We start from the raw sequence: 21264 nt of genomic DNA, 5'->3' as shown, positions 1-21264 counted from the left end.
CTCTCATCCATTACTCTATCCATCTCAAAGAAATTTATATTGTTACTGCTTGATATATGATGTCAGGGGGAGCACTGAAGCCGTTATCGGATTGACAGTTACAGAGACTAGCTTCAATCTAAATGATTCTTGAACAATATCTTTGCATGGCGTGTCTACTCGAAGGGAGTGTCGTTGCATTCACATACAGTTATCACTACACTGTTCAGCACAGCAAAGAGTCGATCGATTCGAAAAGTGATTGCTATTTATAGACTGCCGAGTGTACATTATATCCCCCTTCTTATACGGAGGCATCTCTGAATGTGATTACCAAACATTGATTACATGAAATATTAAATACAAACTAATCCTGCTCATCAACATGCACAGTCCGAATCCGTCCTTTCATATAGTCCTCCATCTTCAATAACGGCGATTCAACAATGACTCTACCATCCGTCAGTAACCAACTATTCGGATCCTTCCGCGCCTTCAACGCAGAACACGGCCACGGCCATTTACCAGCTCCCGCCAAGTTCCGATCACTAATCGACACATGGATCGTCTCATTAGTGATCCCCGAGTCCACAGGCTTATCAGCAAGAGGTGTCCGCTTCGAAACACCACCCAGAACCCCCTCAAGAGACCGAGTGAAACTCCACTTCCCCGTCTTCCCCAAACTCGTCGCCCACGGGGTAACCCCAATCTCCAACGGACGAGGAGGAATATCAAACAAATATCCATCAATATCGAAACTCAACTGCCCATCCTTCATACACTGCGCGATCATCCACGCCAACGTAATATTTGAAAGTCGAGGATCATCCCCTCCACCCCCAACATCCGTATGCACCCCGGAGAACCAAACCTGCAACAGTTCCTGCCCGTGGCTCTTCTTCGGAAGATTCCACAACGTAGGCTGGTACGCCATTCGCTCCTCATCGAGCGCCAACGCATGAAACGCATACCGAACATTCTCGGAGAGAATCGTATTCCGGAACTCGAGCTTCTCGCCTATCCATCCTCCCAACCAGGTCTGGTGGAAGGCGACCGTGTCCCAAACCCCGATGATCTCCACAGTAAATTGCGGGAGGGGATCTCGGAATCCGAGTGCTCGTCGCTGCTCGGGCGTATAATCGTCGGCTTTCTTTTGGTAGAAATCCTCGTACACGGTTGGGAAGTTGTCCATTCCTCGTCGTGTTAGTAGACCCCATTGGCAGACTAGACCTGCTACAGCGCGTGCGGTGTATGCGCCGCGTGAGAAGCCAAAGAAGTAGATCTTGTCGCCTTCGTTATAGTTGTCGACTAGGAAGCCGTATGCTGCGCGGACGTTGGCGCTTAGGCCTAGTCCTGCTACGCCTGTAGATAATATTAGACTGGCTAACAGGCCATGTGGAAGAACTGAAAAAGAAAAGGACGGAACTTCTTCTAGGAGGAGGAAAGCGAAGGGCTCAGACATACCACCCCAGTATTTATCTCCCAAGCCAGTTCCTACACCCTTCTGATAGTAAACAATCTGGGGAATTTCGTGTTTCTGACCATTTCTCTCGACCACAGCATTTGCGCTTAAGGCTCTGCTGAATCGCGTCACGTTAGAAGCAGGCTTGCTCGAGTCTGCTGTTGAGTCTTGCCAAGTTCCTACAGAAATAGATATTAATAACCAACTAACTCAACAAGATACAATATAGACGTACCATCACAGCAAACAATAAGCCGTTTACTTGGACAACGGTTAATATCCAACATTGTACTATACACACTGATTAGATTTCTGTTGCGCACGATTAACAGGTTCAAATTTAGACCAGGAATCACAAAAGATATATTGCAGAGTAATGCCCATTTATCTCTAAACTCGCTTTCAGCTCCCCTCAGCCCCATGATCAATAAGAGGATCTAGACTTCGACTACATACTCCGCATGCGGCTGATGATGGCATTGACCCCTACGGATACGAGCATGTCATCGAATCATCATCATCAATTCGAGATCCACGGTACCGGAAGCGATGAACCGCTCCTTTATTCAGTAAGGCTGGCTTGGCTCGTTCAGATAGGATCGAATCTTCAGCTGACATTTCACACAAACTTAAAGCTGGATAAAGCTGACGTGAGGATGCCTTAGCTGTAATATCAATGGTGGATAACCGATAAAGTTATGAAGTTTCTTGGTTTTGCAGCCACTTGGCCATTGATACGAGGGAATAAGATTAAGGCATAATAGGCGATCGCTTGAAATGGTTCATTGTAAAGCAGTAAAATTAAGGTCGGCGATCGTGGTGTGATAATAGTGGCGAATTTCAATGAAAGCTTTGACAATATCGGAGTCCTTGACAGTAAGCTCGAATTTTCACAACGCCGAACGAACAGCTATAGATGCAAGACCTGAGAATTCTATCGGGCAGTGGATCTTTTTCGGCATCGGGTCCTAGACTGCGAAAGACATGAGAGATAACTAGAAGCTTTGGCAAGTGCAAGTGTAGCATGGGCGCTTTTTGGGGATATGACCCTGCGATGGAATGAGCTCCTATAAGGAAGAATTAGAACCTCTGAATTATTCATGCAATGGATAAGGGGAGCGAATTGGTGCGAATAGAATAAACGTTCAATAACTTACCATACACACTCATCCAGTATGTTTCCCACTGATCAACACCCTACTCTGCTGGTCAGGTTTGGATGATAGAGGGGGTGACTTCGAGAAATCTATAGCTTTGGGAAAGCCATCGTTAAGTTCGAATTCAACAGCACGACGAATTGCTAAGCCAGATATAGACCGAGATATCACTTGGCCAAAAGCAAGCTGCACAAATGCGCTTAAAATTGTCTACAGTAACTTGAGGCTGAAACATAAAGCCCGAGACCAATTTGCGAAGTTCCGTCTAGCAGGTCCGATATACTTCTCGAGTATTAGGGCTCTGCGATGCTGGCATCTTTAATATTGAGGAGATAAAAAGTGGAGGCGCACGTCAAAGGTTTTCAAAAGTATTAGTGGCTACAGATATCTTCATCCGTTAAGAAGCCGTTCGGCATCGCTTATCGCCAGAGCTTTACAGGACACTAGATCATCTATATCAAACGCTCCACCAATCGACGATATCCACGGCCTCTGTTTCCGTGATGTACTTCACGAGTACGTCACTAAAATGCGACAGTTTGTCCATGTCAGGGAAGCAAATGAGCTAATAATGATAAACCCAAACTTTTACCAGATCGTCACATAATATCATGTTTCAACAAAGCTTCAACAATTAAGACTACTGTGTTTCGTTCGAAACAAGTCTCTATTGTCGTGATAGTCCATTCCAAGATGAAGAATATTACAGCATCATCTCTTATCGCCATACTTTCCTTGGCGGCCATGGTCCTTTCTCAAGCTAGTGTTGATGACGACCTGCCGAACTGCGGATATGTTGTTTTTGTCTGCGCAAAAATGTTTAGCTCATATGATGCCTTTCATGAATGCGTTCGCGACGAACGAGGATGCACCTGGCGTGACTGAGTAGTTAGTTTTCCTACCCCACAGACTGCGTTTGTTCTAGTGTTGATGCAGACTATCTTTCGTAGGGTGTTATGCCTATCTATCGTTGATCTGGTTAGTCAAGGACGACGACCGAGTGTTATATCACCTTTGATAGCCTCGCTGAAATTGACGGAAGACAGGAAGACAAGTAATGATGTGGTTTATGGCGGCTAAGAAGCAAGAACTCTCAATTTCAAATATTACGTGTGTTGGGATCCTGGATTATTATACTACTATGCATACAACCTTTGACCATCAATCATACACCGTCGTAGCCTACCCACTTGGCTAGGCATATAATCGTAAAGGCCTTCGAGTAAGCACGTCCTTCGGACTAAAGGCGCAATGCGCAAATGACTTGAGGTCATCATCTCTGCCGAGCACATATCTCATCTCGGTTTCTGATCTAGACTCACCCGACCATTGTACTGTGTCATGGCTGCATCTATCAGTGTCACTCCCCACTTAACAAACATGATGCGCTGTTACCGTATTTTAGTGCAAATTAGTCCGACGTAGAATTATCACGCGGGCTGAGAAAGTCTGGCGATGCTTCAACCTTAGAAACTCCAGCAAATAGTTCGCAGTCCCTTGGTCTCAGGTTCAAGCCTGCCAGCCATTTCAATAGTAACCACTGTCGATACGAATGAGGAGACAAGCAAAGTGCGTGGGTCTAGTTTCTTTCTCCGCTCTATAGACAAGCAGCACTATGTCAATGCAATTATAATTAGATTGCGCAATACCTAGGTTACTTTTGTAATGGTGTCATAGGATAGGCGCCAAGAAATACTTGTTTTTGACTCAATAGCCATGGTCAGCCATTGTCCAAATATCAAACACATCTGGTGTATCTATTCTCTATACTCACCCCAAGACTACGGTAGCTACTTGTAGTACACCACAAATGTCATACAGCACTCTGCGCATTCCCCTTCTCCTGCGATGGACTCGAGTCCTTCTGCAATCCCCATTCACCCTCCTCGATTCGTTTCCCATAAAACTTCACCAACAGACCCACCGTAACCGGACCGATAATTGTGTTCAACAAGATCGCCCAAACACCGGTAATAAAGCCTTCCTCGCTCACGTACTCCGTGGAGTTGTAACCAATCTCAATAATCAAAAGACCAATTTCCCCACGCGCAACCATCGCAGAACCAAGTAATAGGGCTGATAACATTGACGCATTATCCTTGGGGGTTTCAATTGGTACGTCCGGCGCGGAGGAGGACTCCTTAGATGTTTTGTCGGCTTTGGATTTGGTCCATGGCAGGTGTTTCCATACTGGGATCCATGTTCCCACGACAAACTATACCAGTTAGCAATACCATCCAGTAAACGTGCGCAACAAACCTACCTTCGCGACAACCATCAAAAGCGTGAACAATATACCCCTCCAGATACGCTTCCCCGTCCACAGCTGCACAAACGGGATAGCGAATCCAATACTAGCAAAGAAAAGAGGTTCCATCAGATACGTCTGCACACCGAGTAGATAGGCCTCGAAGGTATGAACAAAAGTGGGACTTTTATCCTCATTTTGCTCCCCTTCTTCACGACTCATAACCACGAATGGGCCGTCCGGACGCTTGCTCGGTAAGTAGGATAGAAATGTCCCAGCGAGGAATGCACCAAAGAGGACCGATGTGCCCGTGTAAGCAGCGATAGAGATAAATGCGCATAGAACAAGTGTCATCAAAATGATGTTGGAGATATGGTCGTAGCGGGCAAAGTGGAACTCGATGTATTTGCGGAATATCGGGGCGAAGAGAAATTTTGTTACGATGGGCGTGACAATGGCCATTGCGACGGAGGCTACGATGGGACGACCTATTATCCAGCCGAGGTTGGCGTCGCTGTTGGAGAGTTTTCCTAGGTCGGAGATGATGCTGTTCATGTCAGGTATGTATGTGCGGATTTTTAAATTTGGGTTACTGACCTGGAAAGCACAAGCCCAACTACATCGTCAATGACGGCTGCGCTCACGAGGACTGAGCCCACGCGGGTTTGAGCGAGATCTACCGTTTTCGAGGCTGACGAGATTACGGCGAATGTGGTACCTAGCCAGTTTGTTAGATCTCAGCCAAGTTAGGGTTTGGCGACGGGAATTACCCAAAGAGGTAGCGGAAAGTGCCGCTCCGATGATGAACGTCTCGACCGCGCCTGATTGACGTTAGATCGTCTTTCGTTGGCAGTATAGAAAGCTAGAAAATACCATATCCATATCCCAGGTATAACAAAAGATAAGAAAGTCCGATAGGAAAACAAACCCCCGTGGCAGCGCCAATAGTGCTCACCACCAAATTCTCCTTTAAAAGATCGAGGCGGGCGCCAAGGCCACCTGGAGATGATTGACGTCAACACCAGCAGACGCCGCAGAACTTGCAAGTCACCAACCTTCGAAAATAATTAGGATCAGGCCAACATATCCCAGTGCCAGGAAAGTCTGTTGCCAGTTCGATTCAAGAATATTTGCGAGCGGTACACCATATATGATACCAACTGCAATCTGTCCAATGATTCCAGCGCGGAGAACTTTGGCGGAGACCCATTCCGCCAAGGACAGGAAGAAGAAGAATGAGATGATAATCAGGATTTCAACAACTGACCCAGTGAGCTTTGCGATCGTGTAGCGCTAGAGATGAATATGTACTTACTTCCAGGCTCGTGGTACGGGAGGAAACCACCTGCCATCATGCGATGATAAAGGATTAGGTCGGAGCATGGAAGGGGAACAACCTCCAGCTGGAGAGGCGAAGGGCCATCAAATAGTGAATTTCTCAACTCCAGATGCTCCCAACTACAGTATTGGCATTAGCTAAGAATTCTCTTGGGTGTCAGTCAGGAAGGCGAAGATGATGATGGGTGGAGCAAGGCCAAGAGGCTTAATTCTTGGATTTTCCTGAAGACTCTGAAAGAATGAATGTAACGGTCTGGAGTCTGGGCCAATGTGATACGCCCTCTATTCTGTGGGGCCTTCGTGGTATGGCATACGGCCGACGCTAGAATCCAAACTGTGGAGCATATCCAGACTTTGCCCGAGCTAATTTATAAGCTTCTGTGGCTGCGACGCTTGTCGTGCATTGTTTCCTTGGAGTCGAAAACCACAATACTCGGCTTTTGTCGGTGGTACATACAAGGGTGCGTTTCCTGTTAGAACGTCCTGTCTTTTTCTTACTATTCGTGGTTTCTTCCTAAACCGGTGTACTCAAGTCTATCTAGCGGAGGAGAAGTCACTCGGCATATCCGCCCAAAAAGCCCATGATCCACCTTTCGGCCGATCACTAGCCCGAGTCTCCACTGCTATCTTGTATGGAGTAGTCTAAGCGAAATCGACAGTTCAGTCGTGCCCTCCTAGATGTGTGTTCAGCCTTACCACAATATCATCGTACTCTCGGCGCACCGAAACATATGCAACATCTCAAAACCAGTCACTTGAGAGACATGCGGTACAGTAGCTCCCAGTTGCTTAATTGCAACCTCATCATGGCGTCAAGTTGGCACTATGAAAGTATAGGTTGCATGTCCTGAGCTTTGGATACATGCCAGTGACGAGAACTTTGTATATACTTGATAGATGGCACGCGGGGAGACCATACCTTGGAATGTGTCTGACCTGATCTCAAATCCAGCTCTGAAGAGGAGCCAGGTCACCAATAACGGCATTGAGCATAGCTTTAGATTTATCCTGCCCCGGTGCGTGTCGCCAACACCGCCCGGTTTTGGTGAAGTTTAATCTAGGACCCCGATATGATGTCAAAAGTCGCTTCAGGAAAGGAACCTTTGTCGTACACGATATATGTGCTAATAATTTGGCATGGAAGTATTGTAAAAGACTTCATTACCAGATCCCCCTCATACAAAAGACTCCTCTAGCCCTTTCTGACTCTCCTGGAAATAGGAAAAGGTCATCAATCAACATGTCACCCGTCCAACTCCAATCATCTCAAGAGGCTCACATCCTTGAGGATCTACCGCCTGATGACTATTACGTGAGAATGCAAGATCCTGACCCAACCCCAACCGCTGCTCGGCCTCGCAACAATTACTTCGAATAATGGAAGCCAGGGACACAGACAAGCAATGGAGGTCTACCTCCTTCCGGGACAAAAGAACAAAACTATCCCCACGAAATCTACTTCCTAGAACTAGCTCAGAGTACGGAGATTACTAATGGGGACTTTTTCGGTCAGAATGGACGAATTCTCCACAGCATGGATGGTGGCAAGAGCGTAACTGCGCTCGTATCCGGCCTTAGGAGTCCAGACGGTATTGAAATATCGCAGTCCGCCGGTCGCATGTTTTGGACTAATATGGGATTTGGTACATCTATTCAAGATGGGTCGGTGATGTCTGCAGATTTCGATGGGAGCGATATAAAAACCATCATTCCCGAGGGTGCCGTCTACACGCCCAAGCAACTAACCATCGACGATCAGAATCACAAGCTCTACTTTTGCGATCGCGAGGGTATGAGTGTTCACCGCTGTGATTTCGACGGCCAGAATCACGAAATCCTGATTCTACGCGGAGATTACAAAACTACTGACATAGAAGACCCAACACGGTGGTGCGTGGGTATAGCCGTGGATATCAACAACGGGAAGTTCTACTGGACACAGAAAGGTCCCAACAGAGGGGGCAAAGGACGCATTTTCCGTACGAATATCGACATGCCTTTTAGTGCGAATGCGCTCAATCGATCAGATATTGAGACCTTGTTCGTGGGTCTTTCCGAACCCGTTGACCTGGGCTTTGAGTCGGAGACGCAGACGCTTTACTGGACCGATCGTGGCGCGCATCCGTCTGGTAATACATTGAATAAGGCATACGTTGGTGAGAAGAGCCCTCGGGTGCAGATTCTGGCACGCCAGTTCCATGAGCCTATTGGATTGAAGGTGGATTCCATCAACCAGCAAGTCTATGTCACTGACTTGGGGGGTAGTCTGTATCGAGTGGGTATGGATGGGGGTGGAAAGGAGGTTATATATCGTGGGGATGGCTTTTACACTGGCATCACCGTTGTATAAAACTCTTGCTATTAATGTAATTAGAGACTCATTAACCGTAACCAACAACATCTGTGTTGGATACATATCTTCAATATAACGAGCATTGTGCTAGAAGTAGGTGATATCTCGGCATTGCATCCGCGGATGCCGCTAACCTAAAAGGGCATCTGCGGGTCGAATCCCGCGGGACTCGTCGCTCAAGTCCTCGGCATGTCGGCCATTTTCCCTCGGGCGCGCGGTAGAGCTGGGTGGACCTTGTATATGCCTCCGTTTGTTGGGAGTTTTCTATGCTTTGAATGATTAACATCCGAAAGATGGAAATCCTAAAAAATCTGGTTTTCGGCATCGGGTTGCCGAGTTTCATGCTTTGAGAGTGAATATATAAAGCTTGTTCCCGGCTTGACAATCTTGACAACTTGTACGGCAACAATTCAATTACTTCACATTATACCTTAGTATTATTGATATACATTACTTTCAAGATGACAATCACAACAATGAAGGACATTAAAACCGTCGCTATAATCGGTACCGGCGTCATAGGAGCCAGCTGGACAGCTTTATTCCTGGCCCGAGGGCTCAAGGTCCTGGTGACCGATCCCGCCCCGAACGCAGAGAAGAACCTCGAGACATATTTAAACGCACAATGGCCAACGCTCACTCAAATAGGCCTCAGCGAAGGGGCCTCCCTAAAAAATTATGCCTTTGTGGATTCACTGGATAATCATTTCGAGGAAATTGACTTCATACAAGAGGTACCATTTCCGTTCTCAAATACTGGCGTTATTCTACTAACAGTGACTAAGAATGGCCCCGAACGGCTAGAATTCAAACGCACCCTGTTCGCCTACCTAGACGAGAAAGCACGCCCAGAGGTAATAATCGCATCTTCGTCGTCCGGAATACCCTCGTCCGAATATGCGTCGGCGTGCCGTCACCACCCTGAACGGGTTCTGGTCGGACACCCTTTCAACCCACCACATTTGATTCCTCTGGTGGAGGTCGTGCCACATAGAACCACAGATAGAGAGACTGTTGTACCACGAGCTATGGAATTCTACAGAAGCCTTGGCAAGAAGCCAGTACTTATTCAGAAAGAGATTCCCGGATTCATCGCCAACAGGCTCCAGGCTGCCCTATCGATGGAGGCATATAGTTTGGTGAGCAGAGGGATTATCTCTGCGGCGGATTTAGGTAAGATTTTATCTTGCCTTCTGGGAGTTTTAATTGCGGTATGACTAACTGTTTGTCCAAAAGATACGACAGTGACATCTTCTCTTGGTCTACGGTGGGCGCTTAATGGACCTTACGCTCTGAACGCTATGGCGGGCGGCGGGAGCTTTCAGCATTTCTTGGAACATCTCGGTCCAGCTGCTAAATCATGGCATGATGACATGCATAAACACACGTTTTCAATGACCCCTGAAGCAATCCAGGATCTAAGCAGAACGGTTGAGCCGATGGTGCAGGCAACTGATTTGAATACTTTACAGAAGGAGAGGGATGATGTACTCCTGAAACTTATGGATATGAAGTCGAAGACTTCTCTATTGGAATAAGGTTGAGCAGGTCGGACATATCGATTGGTGGAAAATGGACATGTACAATAACATTTAACTCAAGGAGTGGATAGCCTTTGTTCGGTTGCAATGTGTTGTCAGAGGCTATTGTGTCCCTTAGGTGCCGATGGAAGTGACATTCAAATATGTTGACCTAATCATTGGACTTTCCATGCACATGACATATCCCTGGAATGCTAGCCTTGGTAGATTCAAGGAGTATAGGGGCATGGAAAAAAAAAATAGATTTAAGGGTAAGAGCTAGAGATACATAAACAGAGTTGAGGTAGAAGACCCTCGTATAGGCAATGACACTCCGGAATATGAACGCGCATACGGAGGAGAGCATAACTGCTTCCTAACATGGGATAGCAAATTCTTGACCTCTAGCTGTCGCTCGGTCAATTGCACATGTTGGTGGAGACAATGTCAAACATTCCGCAACGCCAATTGAAACTGGGAACCAGGGTTTGTGAAGCAAGGGATACGCCGGGAGTTCTTGCCAACATCTCCATCTCAGGAACGTCAGGATCTCATCGACTATAGGAATAGGCATGTAAACATTCAGCTGAGCCTACAAATCAAATCAAGGCAAGAGAGAAAAATGCTTCGGATAACTTATACTGGACCATATGCTCTGTACACGTCAAACGCAGAGTATATTAAACATAGCATAAGAAATGGTGATAGTCATGGTCTGTAAAGTCTTGGCTTGTATGGCATGGCCATATGGATCGTACTTGTCGGAAGCCTAGTAGTTCGAGAAATGTTATCTAATTTGCAGTCTGTGTACAAAATCATCTATTATTGAATGTTTTGACCAGAATGTGGACGGCAGGGGACGAGATTCAACTGGAATGCAGCATAGTTGAAGCTACACAACATGCCAACAATGGAATTCTATTTACATTTTCAAAGAGATACCGAGCATAAATTGTATTCTTGCCCACCTCTTGTCTCACTATTGTTGTGTTTCACTCACCACGGGCCCATACTTCCATACTTTCAACATGAAACCATACAGCCTTCTCAGCAGTTTAGCTATCCTCGGCCCTGCGGCCTTGACGGTTGCACAAACTCTCAACATCGTCGCACATCAAGACGATGATCTACTTTTCATGTCCCCAGACCTTCTTAGCGACGTACGGTCAGGTCGCGCCGTCCGCACCGTCTTCCTCACAGCCGGCGATGCAGGCCAGGGCGAGGATTACTGGACAAGCCGTCAAGCCGGTTCCTTAGCGACTTATGCACAAATCGCGGGTGTTGCTAATGAATGGAACGAAGGCGATGCAGGCATCGAGGGATTCGACATCCCAGTATACGAACTAGCAGCCAAGCCTCAGATTGAACTCGCCTTCTTGCACATCCCAGACGGCAACCTGGACGGTTCAGGTTTCGCATCCACAGGAAGTGTGAGTCTCCAAAAGCTCTGGGAGGGAACTATCGACCAAATCGGCACGGTCGATGCCTCCGGCACTACCTATACGAGGGATCAACTTCTCGACGTTCTCTCCGACATCATTGAAAACTTCAGCCCCGACCGAATCAACACTCTTGACTTTGTCAATGATCTCGGTGATGGCGACCATAGCGACCACCACACTACTGGGTTCTTTGCGGATCACGCATCCCAGAATGCTGATAATGATGCGGCCTTCTACGGCTACATGGGTTATTTGGTCCAAAACCAGCCCGCCAATCTCAATGCTGATCAAATTGCGGATAAGAAGAACATCTTCTACTTCTATGCCGGCTATGATTCTGGTACTTGCAATAGCGATGCTGCTTGTGCTGGCAGACCCGAGCTTGCTTGGCTGGAGCGCCAGTACCTGGTATGATTTGGGATGTAATGACATGAATGCGATACGGGATTTGAACCGAGATCAGTCAATGTTTCTTTGATGTAACAAGGAGCCACCTGCCTTGCTTTATCCATGGTGGACTCTTATGATTGTTGAACTAGAACATTGTATGTAGCGAATTTTAATGACACCAAAACGAGTGGACTCACAAGTCTGCTACCACTTCGATTTTCAATCAATACCACATTTTTATATTTTCCATGATCAAGGTGTTGTGATTCCCCTTCATGACTCAGAGACATGTAGATTGCATAAAGATGCTAATGAGTAGCTCGAAAAGCAAGAGGCTATAAAAGAAGACACCCAGTAACAGTCCGCCACTATGGCCAAGGATGGGGTATAGAGGCCAGCTGGTCACGATTATATTAGCTCCATCGGTCAGAAGTCACTTATCCAGCAGGTGGAGCGCTTGTCCATTCTCACCAGACATCTCAGCGATACCAAAAACACATTGAGATGCCAGTTACAGTGCTGCGGCGCTGAATGCGAGTAGGTTTGATTGCACGGCTAAAACACCTCCAGTCTATTTTCTGAGCTAGGGTTGGTCTTCTACGCCGGAAGATTGTGGCAGCTTGTAACAATGTACTATATATGCAGGATATAGTAGGGCCCGCGTCAAGTTTGGGCGTAACGCTGAGAATGAGGATTGCGACAGGTTACAGACGTGTCTAGGAACTAAGTATGTATACATAGTGAAAGGAGTTACTGTTGGCACACGATCTAAGACAACGGGACACAAAACACAAGAGGGAAATCGCACAAATCTGACTGCAATCTATTTACAATAGGAGGTCAGCACGCGAACATCTGGACAATCGGATGTATTGAGTCGACAGAAACACGACGACTTCACGAGAACATCGGCTACTGCAAGAGCCACTTTCACCTGAGGCTCCAACAACTTGGCTTCATCATCCCGACCGAGGCGTACGAGACAATCATAGTAACCTTGAAGAGCCTACACGTTATTAGGATGGTGATGCGCGCGACCCAAAGTGGAGTTGAGAGACAGATCGGCCTTGTAAGCTTCACCGGCAGCTTCTATATTGCCCTGCTCTAGTGATAGGGCTGCAAATGCATGACGCACCGGCTGCATCCAGCCCCAGGGCTCTGCATAGTTCAGGCCGTCGTCTAGTTCGATGGCCCTCCGCAAGGTTTGGAAGACTTTCTCGTGCTCTCCTCGACGATACTCAATCTCGCCATCTAGCATGGCAACACCGACGTTGAGAATATCGACGGACCGATTAGGGTGAGTCCGGCGGGTAATGGGAACCCGCTCGATCGCGGCGACGTATAGTTTCCGTTCCTGCTCTGCTTCAGTTACATGGTTCGTGGCTGCATACACGACACCCTTGGCGTAATGAATAGTAGCGGTGGTAACGCAATACAGCCCCTGATCCTTAGGAAGAGCCATAGCAATGATCTCACACCACATGCCAAAGCGCACCATGACGTGTAGACGCACCGCAACGAACCCTTCTAACCAATCTGCTAGGTTTGGGGATTTGGAACGCAGCACCTTGGCAGGAATTGTTCTTTCCATGCGATCCGCAGTCTCCAAGGCGATCTATTTCTTACCGGCATGCATGGCTGCGTAGATGAGGGAGTGGTAGTTGTGCAACCGATACAGACTGTATAAGTTGTTAGGCCCCTCTACCGCAACGTATTTCTCATCGGCCAGAGTGGCGTGGATGTTTGATGAAATTGCTCGCCTGTAATCACCGACTAGGACATCAAGGTGAGTCGGCATGTGGTGGGTGTGGCCTGCATCTGGAACAAGATCGCGCAGATGCTCGGCCACGGAGAGGGCGCGCTCCGGATTGGGAGACATCTCTGACAAATGGATATACAGGTGCAGAAGCCCCGGGTGTTTCAGGGAATCTTCGAGCTGCAGTCCTCGCTCAAGAACATCCTTGCTCTCCAGGGTGAATGCCCCCTTGGTAGGCTGGCCCGTGGCCACATCATAGAGTCTCCACGGCGTCAAACTCATCATGGAGTCTGCGTAGAGCGTGACAACATCCAGATCGTCACCAAAGTCCCTATATATGCCTTCCATTGCATACTTATATTCTCGACTGTGGGTAACGAGCTCCGAAACGGATACAACCTGTTTGGTCAGAAAGCGGACGCTAATAGCATTGATCAGGCCCTGTTCAACTGGGGTGGCGAAGGCAGCGAGCGACGACTTGGCAGTCTGGACGGCCTGATAGGTTGCCGGTAGAGTGACCGCGAGATTCCCTTCATCGAATAGATCCCACGGGTGGTTTTAATTGGCACCTAGAGCGTATGCGATGCCCCAATAGGCCATGGCACACTTAGGGTCATACGCGATGGCCTTTTGGAAGCATTTAACACCTTCCATGTGATTGAACGCATACACCCAAGTCAGACCCCGATTGAACCAGACTTGAGAGGCGGGACTGGAGGTGGTGATCTTGCGCGAAAATGCTCCCAGGTCGAAGAGATACTCCACGGACTCGACAGAAGGTGATGCTTTGCCGTCACTGAGCATAATTGTTGTACAGTTACAAGACATGATGATAATTGTTTAGTAATTATTCCAGGTAGAGTGATAATGAAAAGAGTACGAGATAGACAACGTCCTGTGCTGACTTCACTTACCAGCCCTTCATACCCCGCCTAGCACTATTCCATAAGTCCCGTGGGTCCTTGACGACTACAATACCAGCCCGAGTTGACCAGTTCCACAGTGTGGATTGCCGTCGGAGAGAAAGATTTCCTCATTAGGAAGTTGGCAACCCCGACGCGACCTCGTACACATTGCCACTTGCAACCAAATGCTATAGCATGGAACTTGGAAATCGAAACAGATACACCGGGCACTGTGACCTTGACAGACATCGATTTGACCGGAGGGGTCACACAGGTCTTCCGTATATTTAAGGATACTAGGATGGACTAGGCGAAAGATTGAAAGTTTACATTTACATCTACCGGGGAAGATGTTACTTAAACAGGGCAGAATTGACCCATAACATTATGAACGCAATGTTCGAAGAAGAGATACATTGTTTAAATTTTCTGGGGAGTAACAGCAGATGTAACACTCTTTTATAATGAGACATATTAAGGTAGATTATTTATGACAAAACATGTAGAAATGGGCATAAGAAAACATAACCAAAAAAAAGTACTAAAAAGCTAACTATACGATGCGACATGACAAAGGCAATCTATATAATCCTTGATACACCGAGGTATTCCATATCTTCAAACGTATTATTTCTTAGCTCTGAAACCAACCAATGGAAGTCGGGTCCTCATGAGAAGACTACTGCAGATAACGCTAACACTGCTCAACGCCATTGCAAGACTGGCCCAGATGGGATCCAGCCGTACATGGGTGCCATTGCTCACAATGGGATAGAACACACCAGCGGCGACTGGAACGGCAACACAGTTATACACCAAAGCCCAGCCAAAGTTGAACTTGATCCGTCGAAATACGAGGCGGCTGAGGTCGATCAGGGTGAGGAGAGAGGTAAGACCAGAGGAGACCAGGACAAACTCGGCGGACGAGATGGCGATATCCGAGCCAGATCCGATGGCGATGCCCACATCAGCCACCGTCAAAGCAGGTGAGTCATTAATTCCATCACCAACCATAGCGACGATCGCGCGGCCGGACTGGGGCTCCTTGCCCCGTCTGAACCAACTCGATCGAGGTGGCTTCTGTAGAGTTTTTTGCAGATATTGTACTTTTTCGGCCTTTTGCTCGGGCAGCACACCAGCAATAATGTTGTCTGGAGGGATGCCCACCATCTCTCCCACTGCGTGAGCAGTCGTCGGATTGTCTCCGGAAAGCATCCAGACCGCAACGCCTCGATTTCGCAAGGCTTGGAGGGTGCCCTTCGCCTCTCGTCGAATGGGGTCAGATACTGCCAGCATCAACGAGAGCTTCCAAGGAATGTGCTCCGTTGGTCCTGGTGTCGAACAGATTCTGGTGCCGACTAGAACGACCGATTTCGCCTGGCGCTTCCAGGTAGTCAACATTTCATCATTGGTCGGGCTTATTGCCACCTTATGATCCTTTATCAAGGCTTCATTGCCTATAATGACCTCCAGCGCAGGTCCATCTTGGCCCTGTGGGAAGAAAGAACCTTTCATGCCTTTTCCTGGTATCTCGTCCACAGTGGTAGCTTTCAGGGCCGGTGGTTGTTGGGAGTTGGCAAAAGACACCATCGCCTTAGCGATTGGGTGACTACTATTCTTTTCCAGATCTAAGACCGCACCCCAGACTTTGTCGACATCCTCACTGTTGGCTATTTCATGATCAGTGATAGCCGGTTCACCCCCCTCAGTTATAGTACCCGTCTTGTCGAAGACGATACAATCGAGTTGGCTAGCTTCCTGGAACGCTTCGCCACCTCCCTTGACCAAAATACCATTTTGGGCGGCGAGTCCACCACCAACAAACAGCGCTGTTGGAGCAGCAAGGCCAATTCCACAGGGGCAAGCGACAACGAACACCGATATAGCGAACTGCAACGACCAGAACTCCCAGCCTCCGGGATTGCCATTCATCCATGACTCAGGCAATCGGCCTGAGAGGCCAAGAGCCAGCCATATGATCCAGTCCAGAATAGCAATCAGCGTAATAATCGGCACAAAGACTCCAGTGATTTGGTCGGCTGTGCGCTCAATGGGTGCCCGGCGAATTTGTCCTTCACGAACGGCGCCAATAATCTGATCCAACATTGAATTTCCAGAAAGCCCTGTGATACGCACCGAGACTGGGCGTGCCTGGTTGATAGTGCCTGAGAAGACGTCATCTCCAATCGATTTGGTGACCGGTCGAGATTCTCCGGTCAAACTGGATTCGTCAAACTGAGATTCCCCTTCCACTACAGTTCCGTCATACGGCGGGGAGGCACCATTCGCTACACGCACTACGTCCCCGAATTCTAGCTGATCGGCTGGAACCGCGCGAGAGGTCGTTGAGCCCTCCCCATTCCTCTCAACTAGGATAGCTTCCTTGGGGCGCAGCTTGCCAAGGAGACCCACGGCGTCTCCTGCCTTAGCTTTGCTATAAGCCTCTAGCAATCGGCCGATCAAAAGAAACATCGTTAGGAACACCACTGAGTCGAAAAACGTTCCGGCACTGGACGCCTTGTGGCCGTTCCTTGGCTCTGTGGCATCGATTGCCAATATAGCGATGGACGAGAAGTAGGCAATCGACGTTCCCAGTGACATGAGCATATCCATACTTCCAAAACGGTAGAGCCGCCGCAAAATCGGAGTCTTGCTGCCCGGTCTCCATAAGGCCCTGAGCTCGGTGATCATACGGCGGTGGAACAGGTCGGCGGCGAAGAAGTAGACGGGAGTCGCTAGGATAAACAACGCCCATTCAATGCGTGAGACCTGACCCGCCCACATGGGTTCTTCGAGGTACTCGCGACCGGGGTTGTCTTTTGAGACTAGGGACATGTACACGATCCCGATGATGAATGTTGGTATGGCAACGAGCACGGATAAGGCTAGGCGGCGCGCAATTTGCCACTGATGTCGACGATGCATTGCCTGCGAACGTTCCTCCAGACTAGGCGGATGGTAGATAGAAACAGTGAATGACTTGTCCACATCGGCGATTGTGCGGATGATATGCCGGATGGTAAAGTTGGGAGCATCGGGAAGATAGTTTACCGTGAGCCTGTGCTGAGCTTTGCTAGGCGGTTCGGTCACATCCAGCCGGTCTGAGTATACATCCAGAGCATCCAGAATGCGCTGAGGGCAATGTGCACAGTGCATTCCGTCCACCTGGATCATCACCGATCGTTTGGAGCTACGTTGCTCGGCCGGTGCCCTACTCTCCAGGTCACTAAGAGTGGCTGTATAACCGAGACCCTTGATGATTCCTGCAATCTCGTCGAGGTGTGCTTTCCCTTGGAATTCCACGGTCGCACTGCCCGAGACCAGGCTCACGTCCACTTTGGTAATCCAATCGAGGTGGTTTAGAGTGTCAGTCACTTTGCCCACGCAGGAGCTGCAGGTCATGCCTCCGATGACATAGGAAGCTCGCCAAGCATCTGCCATTCCGGACGACTTCGATGTCTTTTGAGGTTGCAGCTCTTCCGTGTCTATCAATTCCACAGTGTAGCCCGAGCTTCTGATAATCTCAAGCACTTCGTCAATATGTGAGTTGTCCATGAGCATTATAACGGCACTGCTAGTCAGAAGATTGACATCGGCCGATAGGATCCACGGTCGGTTCTGCAAAGCACCCGTAATCTTTCCGACACATGAGCTGCAAGACATTCCACTGATTGATAGTGTAATGCGTGTTCGACTACCGGTAAGTCGGTCATCCATGACGGATGTGAGGCTGTTCTCTGCAGAGCTGACGGACGCGGCAGTCGCAGTGATCTCCTTCATGGCTCCCTCGTCATCGCTACTATTGGATGTTGATGACGCGAGCTGTGTAGCACATTCATTGCACTTTTGAATATGTATTTTGGATTGGGAATGAACATCATGCTTTCCAGACGCGGGGCGATGGGTTCGGGGTTGCTGGGCTTCAATATCGCTTTCATCCGAGTCATGGGCAATGACACTGTCAATTTCAAAGGCAACCTCTTCGAGGGCGCGTACGATCCGGGAGCTGCTGAGGGTAATGGGGTGTACGACTTTGATTTCATGGGACAAGATAGAGGTCGAGATGGAAAAGGGGGAGGGTGTGAGAGCCGACAAAGTCTCTTCAACATTGGTCACACACGAAGGACAATGAAGATTGTTCACCAAGATGGTGGTGAGCCTCGATTGAGGCGGCGATGGCTGATTATCTGTGACCATTTTGAATGAGTCGACGGGTTGTGAGCAATGAGTATGATCCGGTAAAGCGATGGGCGTAGGCTCTTATATACCTGGATTTCTGGGGTTTCGAAGTCAGCGGAAGAACTGATTGCAAATCCAGGGCAGGTTCTAGTTGGTACGACAAATTTCAGTGCGCTAACGCAGTAATCGCGCATCATTCTAGATCTGCTGCGGAAGTTTGGTTCAAGGATCGGAGGTGAGAACCATGGTTGGCCCTCATCCCCGAGGGGCGGATGCGCCTTTTGTGCGCGAAGTCAAAATGATCCACTAATAGTGAGAGCTCCGAGATAATCCTTGGATTTTGGACAGTCACTAATTGGTTATCGTGTTGTACGTGATGGTCTAATATTCTTTCCTACACACGAGACCTACACCAAGTGGTGTGTCTTGGGACAGAAATACGAGATCTTCGCGCACACGTTGTCTTTACACGCTCAGACAATTCTTGGTCAAAATGAGACTATGCATTTATTCAATATCTGTCATCCATTCGCTATCCACTATGTGTCCAACCGTTTTTTGTGCTCTCTCCTTGCAAGACTTCATCCGGTGGGTGCCCAAGCTTGACCTAGATAGGCTGAGGAACTCCATCGATTTCGCCACTGTGAACATCTTTGCCCTTTCCCTTGATGGCTGCGAGCACGGCATCGAATGAAAGCGAGGGTTCGGCGACGACGGAAACAGTTTGCTGTTCAAGGCTGATATCAAGGGACTTGAGGCCTGTCGAACGTCTCACTCTATCAGTATGACGCATAACAGGATAAAATTATCTACGCTACGTACAATAACACCATGGGGTTGTATTGGTAGTCACTTACCGCTCAGTGGTCCGAGAGCCTTCTGGATGGCATTGGAACAGCCGGAACATCCCATTTTGACGTTGAACTTGTACTGATGATCGGACATTGTGTATGATGGCTGTCTTGGAACTTGAGAGAAGAGTTAAAAGGGAATTGGTCACAGGGAAATGTATGTTGAAACGCAGGAGTTAGTGCTCGGGACCTGACCTGGTGAATGGATGAAGAATAATCTCTCTACTTATAGGCCAAGAAATACCTCTATCCGGTGAGGTATTTGTGCCCAGAGCTCGAGCCGTTGGCATCCCTTCGTCCCTCCGAAAACCGGCGGAGTCTTCTCCAAGCTAAGTCTATGGCCCTGTAGAACTGGCTGTGGGTCGTTCTCTGCGCGTTTTTCGCGTAGTTTGTTCCCCGGAGCGAAGATCGACATCTTACAAATAGCCGAATATAACCACTGCCCTTCTAAGTATATCACGCCGCCCAACAATCCGTCTTAATCATGCAAAGAAACTGTCAAATTCTTCGAACCTGGTGTCAAACAGGTCACGTTTTATTGCCTGCTTCCCGACCACTGCAATACTTTTCGAGCTTCTCGCCAGCCCAAGCCTGCCATTCCAACCAAGCAAAAGAAAAGTCTCGTTGTCAGGCTTCAACGAGGGATGTCTCTACTACAACGACGATTAAGCCAGCACTATCAATGTGGCACATAAAATTCTGGAACTGCCGGTCAACATGGAAGCGAGCCGGGATCAATACACTGCGGTGCCTTGTTGGCTGCACCCTTGGTGACTTCTCCGCTCTGTGGATGCTGCAAACTTACTATCCCGCGCTTGGGATGGGCACAATCATGGCCGCATCTAGTAAGTCGTCTTATCCTCTGCACGACCAAAGACAATTGCATTCTAACACCTGGTCTACTCAGTGGCGTCTGGTATGACTACATCGATCATTCTTGAGACCATACTTCTTCGGCGGGGCGTTGACCAGCTCTCCTGGCCAATGGCAGCGCGCACAGCGATGGGTATGAGTATGGTCTCGATGGTGGCAATGGAAGCGGCTGAGAATATCGTTGATTATCATTTCACTGGGGGCGTGGTGGCGCTAGGAGACCCTAAATTCTGGATGGCGGCTGCGGTGTCGATGACTGCTGGTTATCTTGCTCCGTTGCCGTACAATTACCATCGTCTGAAGAAGTATGGAAAGGCCTGTCATTGAATAGTTCGTGATGTTTGTTTGTGATTCTACCTTAGTATGTATTAAATGATACGTCGGGGTTGTAAATGTAATCGGGATGCCAAATCTATCATGGTTTCTATGTGCTTTGCTAGATAGAACAATCCAATTTCTCTGTTTTCTTACACCGCCTGCACACGTTCTGTGTCCTACAGCAACCCTTATTACTCTAGACATTCTCAATGTGCCATGCCCTAATCTCTATCCCTTGAATTAATATGCAGCAATTATATATATCAACCCCGTGCACACCAACTCAACACAAGTATCCTCACAAAACGCCAAGAGCACTAACACAACCGTATCAAAAATACCATCACGCAAATATTCGTGTTCAAAGTCTCCTAACAGACGGGCGATCGGTTGAACGACCCGTCGGACTCTCGGACAGCGCTACCGGAGATGCGTATTCCGGCAAGGTCAGGATCTAGCCTCGGATCTGGACCGAGTGGATCTCATCCGCTAA

The 21264-nt window shown here is 48.3% G+C and overlaps 8 protein-coding genes across 8 annotated transcripts; 4 read left to right on the top strand and 4 right to left on the bottom strand.

Moving 5' to 3' along the window:
- Positions 1-346: 346 nt before the first annotated feature.
- Positions 347-1863, bottom strand: AO090009000116 (T6SS phospholipase effector Tle1-like catalytic domain-containing protein; the record flags this gene model as incomplete). The annotated part of the gene is made up of 3 exons (XM_001816573.3): positions 347-1341; positions 1444-1620; positions 1677-1863. The coding sequence occupies 3 exons, from the start codon at positions 1861-1863 to the stop codon at positions 347-349; spliced, it is 1359 nt and encodes a 452-aa protein (XP_001816625.3).
- Positions 1864-4411: 2548 nt separating this feature from the next.
- Positions 4412-6056, bottom strand: AO090009000115 (cation:proton antiporter; the record flags this gene model as incomplete). Its single annotated transcript, XM_023233148.1, has 7 exons — positions 4412-4813; positions 4862-5393; positions 5444-5564; positions 5617-5667; positions 5775-5845; positions 5902-5950; positions 6008-6056. 7 exons carry the CDS (start codon positions 6054-6056, stop codon positions 4412-4414), a joined length of 1275 nt encoding a protein of 424 aa, XP_023088517.1.
- A 1662-nt stretch (positions 6057-7718) lies between these two features.
- AO090009000114 (uncharacterized protein) lies at positions 7719-8534 on the top strand (the record flags this gene model as incomplete). Its single annotated transcript, XM_001816571.3, has 1 exon — positions 7719-8534. The coding sequence occupies one exon, from the start codon at positions 7719-7721 to the stop codon at positions 8532-8534; it is 816 nt and encodes a 271-aa protein (XP_001816623.3).
- Positions 8535-8998: 464 nt separating this feature from the next.
- On the top strand, positions 8999-10075 carry AO090009000113 (uncharacterized protein; the record flags this gene model as incomplete). The annotated part of the gene is made up of 2 exons (XM_023233043.1): positions 8999-9710; positions 9774-10075. 2 exons carry the CDS (start codon positions 8999-9001, stop codon positions 10073-10075), a joined length of 1014 nt encoding a protein of 337 aa, XP_023088516.1.
- A 1010-nt stretch (positions 10076-11085) lies between these two features.
- Positions 11086-11913, top strand: AO090009000111 (PIG-L family deacetylase; the record flags this gene model as incomplete). The annotated part of the gene is made up of 1 exon (XM_001816569.3): positions 11086-11913. The coding sequence occupies one exon, from the start codon at positions 11086-11088 to the stop codon at positions 11911-11913; it is 828 nt and encodes a 275-aa protein (XP_001816621.1).
- Positions 11914-12712: 799 nt separating this feature from the next.
- AO090009000110 (uncharacterized protein) lies at positions 12713-14449 on the bottom strand (the record flags this gene model as incomplete). The annotated part of the gene is given in 4 exon segments (XM_023232939.1): positions 12713-12895; positions 12902-13425; positions 13516-14175; positions 14215-14449. Coding segments are annotated over 4 exon segments (1602 nt in total).
- Positions 14450-15177: 728 nt separating this feature from the next.
- On the bottom strand, positions 15178-18747 carry AO090009000109 (uncharacterized protein; the record flags this gene model as incomplete). Its single annotated transcript, XM_001816567.1, has 1 exon — positions 15178-18747. The coding sequence occupies one exon, from the start codon at positions 18745-18747 to the stop codon at positions 15178-15180; it is 3570 nt and encodes a 1189-aa protein (XP_001816619.1).
- A 1317-nt stretch (positions 18748-20064) lies between these two features.
- Positions 20065-20780, top strand: AO090009000107 (DUF4396 domain-containing protein; the record flags this gene model as incomplete). The annotated part of the gene is made up of 2 exons (XM_001816566.1): positions 20065-20425; positions 20488-20780. The coding sequence occupies 2 exons, from the start codon at positions 20065-20067 to the stop codon at positions 20778-20780; spliced, it is 654 nt and encodes a 217-aa protein (XP_001816618.1).
- Between the last annotated feature and the right edge of the window lie 484 nt (positions 20781-21264).

The sequence above is a fragment of the Aspergillus oryzae genome, chromosome 1, assembly GCF_000184455.2.
Source record: "Aspergillus oryzae RIB40 DNA, chromosome 1".
NCBI lineage: Eukaryota > Fungi > Ascomycota > Eurotiomycetes > Eurotiales > Aspergillaceae > Aspergillus > Aspergillus oryzae.
This window is presented reverse-complemented; position numbering and strand designations above follow the sequence as displayed.